Source organism: Zootoca vivipara, chromosome 4 (assembly GCF_965207765.1).
Source record: "Zootoca vivipara chromosome 4, rZooViv2.hap1.1, whole genome shotgun sequence".
NCBI lineage: Eukaryota > Metazoa > Chordata > Lepidosauria > Squamata > Lacertidae > Zootoca > Zootoca vivipara.
Window position 1 is genome coordinate 29651805 of NC_142587.1, and position 9362 is coordinate 29661166.

At 46.1% G+C, this 9362-nt stretch overlaps 1 protein-coding gene and 1 long non-coding RNA gene across 4 annotated transcripts in view; one reads left to right on the forward strand and one right to left on the reverse strand.

Annotated features, from left to right (window-relative positions):
- NPAS2 (neuronal PAS domain protein 2) overlaps nt 1-7201 on the reverse strand; it is a 66818-nt gene extending 59617 nt beyond the window's left edge. For 2 of the 3 annotated variants that reach the window (XM_035116141.3, XM_035116142.3), the window contains exon 1: nt 6403-7139. In XM_035116141.3, the coding sequence (XP_034972032.3) occupies nt 6403-6731 (329 nt within the window). In that variant the 5' untranslated portion in view covers nt 6732-7139. Of the gene's footprint in view, nt 1-6402 lie in introns of all 3 variants that reach the window. The other variant, XM_035116145.3, reaches the window with a different exon arrangement.
- Nucleotides 7202-7526: 325 nt separating this feature from the next.
- Nucleotides 7527-8125, forward strand: LOC148685883 (uncharacterized). The gene is made up of 2 exons (XR_015949497.1): nt 7527-7659; nt 7966-8125. It is a non-coding gene; the product is annotated as an uncharacterized LOC148685883 (long non-coding RNA).
- Nucleotides 8126-9362: the final 1237 nt, after the last annotated feature.

A 9362-nucleotide genomic window follows, 5' to 3' on the forward strand; every position in this document is an offset into this window, starting at 1 on the left:
TCATAAATTATTGTCACTGCATTCAATTATTACTGTTTTACTGTTTTTTTGTAATAATGTCAGTAATAACTAGCTCTGAAAGCAGAAACATAGTCAGAATAATGGCAAGTAGATATTCAAATGTACAATTATTGTACAATTTATTGAAAAATGATTTTTGGTAACTGCACTGGGTGGTGGAGGCTCGCTAGGGTTTCATGCAGGAGCTTTGCAGAGCTACTGGTACCTGGAGATGCTGGGGTCCTTCTGCATGCAGGACAGATGTTCTGCCAGTGAGCCACCATCCTTCACCAAAGGGACTGGCTGAGGTTGACTCACTGGAGCTGCTCTCCTGGTTCCAGGGTTTAAGGGCCAGAAGTATAAAGCAGCATCCTATGTTTCTGAGGAGAGGGAGAGGGAGGGGAGGGAAGAAGGAAGGAAGGAAGGAAGGAAGGAAGGAAGGAAGGAAGGAAGGAAAGAGGGGAGAGAAAGAAGAGTAGGAAAGAAGGAAGGGAATAAAGAAGGAAAGAAAAAGAAAGAGGGAGAGAAGACGGAAAGGGAGAAAGAAGGAAGGAAATAGAGAGGGAAAGAAAGAAAGAATAAGAATGAGGGAGAGGAAGAAAGATGGGAAGGACGGAAGGAAGGAAGGAAGGAAGGAAGGAAGGAAGGAAGGAAGGAAGGAAGGAAGAGGGAGCAGGAGGGAGAGAGGAAGGAAAGAGGGGAGAGAAAGAAGAGTAGGAAAGAAAGAAGGGAATAAAGAAGGAAAGAAAAAGAAAGACGGAGAGAAGACAGAGATAAAGAAGGAAGGAAGGAGAGGGAAAGAAAGAATAAGAACGAGAGAGAGGAAGAAAGAAAGGGAAGGGGGGGGTCGCCGCCTTGATTCAGCGCCAGAAAAGAGTGCGAAGGGACCCAGGGGCAAAAAGCATTTCCCGTGCAGCGTGAGGTAGCGGGTGTCTGTTTTAGGAGACGTGCGTAAAGCCTCAGGGTTGCACGTTCATGAGGCTGAGCTGCTGCTGAGCTCACGTTCATGAGGCTGAGCCGCGGCAGGAGGAGGAGGAGCTGAGGCAAGAGGAGGAGGAGGCGGCTCGCCGGGTCGGTGCCCGGCAGCGCCATACGGAGAGTGCCGAGCCTCTGGGACGCAGCAGTGCTCTGTAGCACTTTGAATCCTCCTCCACGCGGCGCTGCTGGGTGCTTTGTCTGTGCTTCAGCAGCAGCAGCAGCCGTTTCCAGGCGCCGAGCCGTGGCAGGAGGAGGAGGATTCAAAGTGCTACAGAGCACTGCTGCGTCCCAGAGGCTCGGCACTCTCCGTGTGGCGCTGCTGGGCACTGACCTGGCAAGCTGCCTCCTCCTTCTCCTGCTGTGGCTCGGGGCGCTCCACGCAGCGCCTTTCTAACCCCCCCAGGCCCCAGCTGTTTGTCGGTGCAGCGCTTCAGCAGCAAGGTCCCGCTGCTGGGTCCCGCTGGCTGGGGCGCTCGGCGGGCCACATGACGAGGTCTGGCGGGCCGGATTTGGCCCCCGGGCCTTGTGTTTGACACCCGTGCCTTACTCCATTCCTGCCCCACTCATTCCAGGAATTAAGCCGGAATCTGGCGTGTCATGTTATACAAACGCAGGCGTCCAAACCAAGTTATTGTGTGATGCACCAAGGAACCCCAAGGTCCCTTGTTAGCTCATTATTCTCAACTTGAAACTCTTAGCTCTTCCGAAACAGTAACATTAGACAAGCAATTGTGTTCTAAGGCACTCTCACCAAGTTTGTTTCTGCCCATAACGTCTGCTGAATTCAGACCCTAATGGTCAAATTGTGTACTACAAGCAAAGAGCAAAAGCAAACAATATTTACCGTATTATTTATTTTAATAAAAGATTATACTTCTTTATATAATTAAAAAATCTCTAGGTGGCTTATACAGAAAAACAATAAATATACAACAACACTATTCAGATCAATTTCCTTTAAATAATAATTTAAAAAAAAACTAGGAGGAAAAACGAGATAGCAAACAATGCAAAACTATGTATCAAAATAAAACTGCACCAAGACCAGGAGTGTTGTACTACATAGCCCATCATCCTTGATCACTGGATGGGATCTATAGTCCAACACCTTCTGCAGGACCGCAGGTTTCCCAACCCTGACCGAGGTGCAACTAGATGTAAGGAAAGGAACAGATTGGCAGAGCATTCCAAATTACAGGAAGCCAGCACAAGTTACACTGGGGTTAAATTATGCCAGAATAATCTAGCCCTATCCCTAAACTCTGTTCAGCAACAGGGCTACTGCCAACTGAGCTGGCCTGAGCCTGGCAGGGGGGAAACAAGCCTTTAAAATAGGGCTGCTAGATGATGTGACTGAGCTGAACACAATCTAGAGTAGTGGCAAGTGTCCCATTGTCCCATCACAACAGACCACACACACACACACCCCAAGAACACCCTGGTCTTGGCTGAACTGGTTTCAGCTAAGCCAACTGAGCCCAAGCCCAAGCTCTGCATACACAGAGAGCACTTTCCCCAATCACCTGCTATTGGGGCAGGCCTACGGATGTTGCAGCACTGTGCCACTCTCCTTCACCATACTTAACTTGTTTATGAATGAAATAGGTAATACCCTTTGCATAGATGGTATTTGCCTCTTACTGTGTGAAGGTATAGACAACTGCAAACTGCTATTTACAAAAGCACACTATGTAAAAATGACCCCTGAACATTTCGAAGCCTACATGTGTATAGAGCCTAACAGTGTATAAAATACATTTTAAAGCATAATTATTCTATCTAGCATGGCACAGAACTTCAAAGAACCACAGATCTCTCTGTAAACTCTGCCCTTAATAAACGTGAGAGTACAAACAACTGTAATATTACACAGAATATGTGCTGAAGGCAGATTTTTTCCCCCCTACATGTTCTCTTTACAATGAGCTAGTGCATAGAATGGGACGCAGGTGGCGCTGTGGGTTAAACCACAGAGCCTAGGGCTTGCTGATCAGAAGTTCGGCGGTTCGAATCCCTGCAACGGGGTGAGCTCCCGTTGCTCGGTCCTTGCTCCTGCCAACCTAGCAGTTCGAAAGCACGTCAAAGCGCAAGTAAATAAATAGGTACCGCTCCAAGCGGGAAGGTAAACGGCGTTTCCGTGTGCTGCTCTGGTTCGCCAGAATTGGCTTTGTCATGCTGGCCACATGACCTGGAAGCTGTACGCTGGCTCCCTCGGCCAATAATGCGAGATGAGCGCCACAACCCCCAGAGTCGGTCACGACTGGACCAAATGGTCAGGGGTCCCTTTACCTTTAGCGCATAGAATACATTTCTAACTATCTTTTAAAAAGTCATTTAAATTATTTCCCTCTTCATGCAGCAAAACACACATTATAAAATGTTTAAAAATAATCATTTCAGAGCCTGAATCAATTTAAGCATTGCAGACAGAACTGTTCATGCTACATTTTGTCTTCCACACACATCATATGAAGATGATTTTCTTTAAAGCTCACAAAAAAAAGATTTGAAGGCTGTTCACAGTGTAAATAATATGCATTCTGCATATTTTCAGACCAAGCTGTTACAGAGGACTTTTGCAATTGCTCTATCAAACTGAACTTCTTTTAAAACCCAAATATGTGCACCTTTCAAAGGCACATTACACATATGAGAACTGCAAAAAAAACTGCTATATTTTCCCTCTTTTTGACAAAACATACAGAAAACTTCAGACCATTGAAATACTGTAATGCTTCTTTAACTTTGGCGTGGTGATCCCAAACATAAACAGGATTTATTTTCAATTATTCATGGTCTGCAGCTATTTCCCACCTCCGTATGGGAACCTTTAGAAACATTTGTTTGTTTTTCTTGGGCCACTAAGGATGAAGATACATATAGACAAGACAATCTAATACTGTAAAAAAAAACCTAGTAATATCTGTGGACTTACCTCCAATGTAACAATATAATAAATATCAACATTAAATCATGAATTTTAAAGGAAAACTTATTAAGCATTATCTTATACAAATATCTTATAATATACTTTACAATACCGTAAAATATATTGTAAAACATTTTTACAATTCTTGCCTCACGTTCACCCTGCCTTGCCCTGCCTCAGTATTTAACCTCTCTGTGAATACAGCCTCTGTCTCTGACCCTCAGTTTCTGCTTGATGACAGCAATTTATATAAAAGCTTCTGAAGTGAGGAGAATGTAAGCGCTTCACCTGTTGGCTATTCAACCAAACCAAAGAAGCCCAGAAGCTATAGCAACCGTAAGCTGAAAATACATGCAGATGATTTTGTTTTGTTTTTGCTTTAATGGCGGAGTAACTGATAAACTGAATCATTTTATTGACAGGTGTACTAAAAAAAAAGCCTTCCCTGTTAGAGGCAAATGCAACAAAATGCAAAGTTTCATACTGTCATAGTATAAGCAAGTAACTAGAGATTGCATGTGTGCACCGTCCTTTCATAAATGTTGTTTTGGAAATAAAGAATTCTCAGAATCTACAACACCCAAAATGCATTTCTAGACTATCAAATGCACTCTCACTGGAAAATGTAAAGCAAAATCAATACTACTCACATTTCAAGCCCCACCCCCAACAGCTGGATGTTTTGGGTGTCCTCTATAAGGTATGGGTGGAGAGGCTTTTACCACACATATCTTAAAATGCCTGAGCTGATCATCATACAAAGAAATGCAATGGGACAACAACATAATTCAGCCAAATCCATTGCTGCGATGCAGGATTGTCTCTTACTAACAGAGATCCATTTGCTTTTGGAAAGGATTGATCCTTATTCCTTAATATGAACCCCCTGAAACAATGTTAACATATATTCTTTCAGAACAATTACACAGGCCTAGGCCAAAATGAAATAGACAGCCTTTATTTAGAACACACCATTTCAAGAGCCAGTCATAGATCCAATCACTGACTAAGATAAAAGTAAAGGACCCCTGGACACTTAAGTTCAGTCAAAGGCAACTATGGGTTTGGGCGTTCATGTCGCTTTCAGCTCAAGGGAGCCAGCGTTTGTCCACAGACAGCTTTCCAGGTCATGTGGCCAGCATGACTAAACCACTTCTGGCGCAACGGAACACCATGACAGAAACCAGAGCACATGGAAATGCCATTTACCTTCCCAGCGTAATGGTATCTATTTATCTACTCGCACTGGTGTGCTTTGGAACTGCTAGGTTGACAAGAGTTGGGACAGAGCAACAGGAGTCAACCTTCTGATCAGCAAGCCCAAGAGACTCAGTGGTTTAGACCACAGCACCACCCGCGACCCAAACACTATTTAGCTTCCAAGGAGTCAATGTACAATAAGAGCTAAGATTTAGTAACCAAGAAGTCCTTCCCTCAACTGTAATCTCTGCCACAGACTCACTAAGTGGCATCACTGAGTGGTCATGTCTCAGGCTTCCACTGACAACATGATACACCAATGCCGGCCTACCTTCCAGCAGTTTTGTTAGGACTGCTGAGATAATATATGGGAAACACAAAAAGATATATAGATATATGTACTGTATGCATTATGATGATCTTTCTTTAAAAATTACACCGAGGTGTTGTTTTTAAAAGGCCATCACACACAAAATTAACCCTCACAGCCTCAGGCCATTTTCACAACTGCATTTTAAAATCACCTCTCAATCTCACTGTGTTGTAAATCTGTAGAGTTGGGATGGACCCTGAGGATCATCTAGCGCAGTGTACTCATTTGAATATGTTTTTTTAAAGAGAGTTGTATTTAATACAAAATATATATAAAAAATCCTTCCAGTAGTACCTTAGAGACCAACTAAGTTTCTCATAGGTATGAGCTTTCGTGTGCATGCACACTTCTGCATGCACACGAAAGCTCATACCTATGACAAACTTAGTTGGTCTCTAAGATGCTACTGGAAGGATTTTTTTATTTTATTTTATTTTACTACGTCAGACCAACACGGCTACCTACCTGTAACTAGTATTTAATACAAAGTGTGTTCTGGCCAATGTGGGAATTACATCTGAATTGCAGCTGCCAGGAAAAAACCACAACCGAATTCACAGCCACTGGTGAAAATTAGCCTGACTCAGCAGCCCTCAAAAATTATCACCATCATTTTGCCTGTGTACCATTGACTTGGCAAAGCATCTTTATCAGCTTTAGGTGCTATTCTCTCTGTGTGTGTGTGTGTCTGTCTCATGCACTACCCTCGATTTCGGCGCGCAGCGGAGGGGCCAAGTTGCCAGGCCAGCTCTTCCCATGCCCTTGCACCTGACTTGAGCTGCAGCCACCTGTGCGCGCGCGCCCGCTGAAAGAAAGCGAGGGCGCCCCCCAACGCTAGCCGCGCGATGAGGCGGCCGGAGTGACCCGCGGTTCCTGCTGTTTATCTGTGTCACTGTGTCAGGCGCCACCTGCTTGGGCTTACCTGAAGTGCCTGTACTGGGAGAGATGGGCGCGCGCCGCCAGCACGCGCCAGATGCTGCTGCTGCTGCTGCAGCAGCTGCTGTCCGCGGTAGCGACCTGTGCGCGCGGGTTGCCGCCGCTGCAGAGCTTGCTACGGCGGCCACTTTCCCCGGGGCCGTCGCCGCTGCTGCTCTTCCACTCGTGCCAGAGGTCTCCGGACCAAGTCTCCGCGGCGCACGCCAAAGCGGCGGGAGAAGGCGGCTGCGGCTCCGCTTCTCGACCGGGGCTGCTGCTGCTGCTGCTAGCGGCGGTGTCTCTGCTGTTGTGGCACCTCCGCCGGCTGTATCTCATGGTGTGAGGGGAGACTCCGCATGCCGGGCTCCCGCTTCCCCCTCAGCGCCGGCCCAGCCTCGAGACTGGCGGGAAAAGCGGCTCGGCAAAGGCGGGAAAGCGGCCGGGAGCCTCGCGAGGAGGAAGACGCAGACAGAGGGCGCCTGGGTGGCTGAGGCTGCTGCTGCTGCTGGCGCGGGCTTCTCTCGGGGCATGAAGTTGCGAGCGCGCCGGCTCCTGCAAAGGCTCCCTGGGCGGGAAGTTGCTGCCCTGGGGGCAAGAGCGGGGCATTCTCCCCAGCAGCGCCTCATCCGCGCCCGCTCTCAGCCGAGAGGGGGGGGGAGCCGCTGGGGCGCCGCTCGGCGGCTTCCAGCGCCCCTCAGACCATCGGGGGAGCCCTTCTCGCGCTCCCTCGCCGGCGTCTCCAGTGAGAGTAAGAAGCGTGCGCTTCACGATTTAGTAGGGCGGGGAGCAGGGGAGGTCCCTGCTACTGCGCGTGTGTGTGTGTGAGAGAGAGAGAGAGAAATAAACCAGGCTATCTAGCAAAAGGAGAGCGGGAGTCGCCGGTGAGCAGCAGCAGCAGCGAGCCAAGCTGCGAAATGGGTCAGGGAGGTGGAAAGGGACTCTCGGATCGCCGCCTCCAGTGCTCGCACCCAGCATTCCTCCCACACTTTCGGAAAAAGTGGGGGGGGTGGCTTAGATTTTTGGATGGAGGTGGGGAGAGAGAGAGAGGAAGAGGGAGAAAGCTGGGGGGGGGGAGAAAGAGCGCTCCCTCGTCTTGTTTTTGCAAAAGTGCAGGAAATGTTCCACTGACCTACATATTTTAGCAAACATTATACAGTACGTGACCCGCTCCCACCCCCACCCGAGTCTGGGAGGAAGAGGAGGAGACATGGGAGGACCTAAAAAGAAAAAAGAATTTGGCCCTTAGTGTGAGATCGGAGGGACGGTAGGTTGTGGTTTCTATAACAAACTGTGTGCGTGTGTGTAGCGTATATCTCCGTCTCTCTATATACTGTAGTTAAATAGACTGATTGGACGACGCGCATATTGACGATCAAGTAAGTATACTGGTCATTGCATAATAAGGCATTCTTAATCCTGGCCGTGTGCAGTACCGTGCTTTCGCACTTGTTTTGCAACCAGCCATTGCCACCTGATGCCATAACATCTGTTTCAGGAGATTGCTTAAATGTGTTTAGATACGGTATCTAAAGTGAACACTTGCTGAAAGACTGTATAAGCTTTTTTTCAGGAAAGCCTATGAATGGCTAGTACAACCCTGGACACACCTGAACCTGCTAATGCAGGTTTACCGGTAAATGAAACATACTTGGATTCATAAATGTCAAGATGCCCAAGGGAATGCTTCTGTTTTAGATTTTGAATGTTCATGCATATATATATATATATATATATATATATATATATATATATATATATATATATATATATATCAAAAGATTCCCAAACTCATATTTCAAATTTGTGGTGTTTTGATTGACTTTTATATTTTAATAAGTCCCTGAGCATCAATTCTCTAACATAAGTGACAAAAACCTCAAGCTGCACTATATTTATCTGATTTTAGAGGGAAAATATCCCCCCCCCCCAAAGCACACATGTGTGCTTCTTTTTCCTTATGGGAAAAGATTTGTTCATTGTAGATTGCATCAAGTCTTAGTCATGCTCAGAGTGGGCATGCTGAAAGCATTTTTTTTATTTCAAATGGTTTAGTCTGGACCCTACTAAGAATTGTGCATGGTATTTGTATACTATGCAATTAATTTTTGAGAATTGTTCATATCCTCAAATGATCAATTTGCAAAAAAAAACCCACCAGATGGACTTAATTCCAATGAGTCTACTCTGAGCATGACCCATTGAATTCAGTGCTGACATCACACCCATTCAGTATTGCAGGATTTGATCTTTGACATCCAGGTCCTGAAGGTCCTTTGACCAAGTTTTGATAAGTGCTGGTGCCAGGCCTTCCAATGTTGGACAGTAAGGTATTTAGCTATTAAGGGAGCTTGAATGAGACATGATGTAACCTCCCCCACATAGATAGTACTGTATATGCCAATATGGGTTGTCTTCAACGGACTTTTACTCAGAGAAGAAGCAGCATTGAAATTAATGGACCTAAGCTAGTCATAGAGCCATTAGTTTCTATAAGGGTAGACTGAGTAAAAGTTATTTGAATACAACCCTATGAGGGAGATCCAACTCACAAGTCTTGCACAGGGAGTTCCATTTGTGCAATGGGGCTTTTCCCTTTCTCTCCCCTTGCACCCCAAAAATGGGTTCGGAGCAGTGGTTGGGTTGGGAGAAGCCCCAGAACGGCACATAGACAGAGGCGAGGAAAGTTCCATCTGAGAAGTTTGCCTTGACGGAACACTCAACATAGCTCGACACTGAATTTCACCCTGTGTCTTCAAATTAAGAAGAGATGAAAATCTGAAGGAAGGCTAAATAAAAAATTAATATAATTCTGCCCTATATTTCACCACAATAGAACTATAATAGGACAAGTCCTAGTATATGAGATAAAGAGTTCCACCAGGTGTAGCATCTATCCAGCTGGAGGTGTTATCTGCAAGCCCAAGCCCATGGATTAGTGTGAACTACTGTATAATTAGGGTAGTAGGC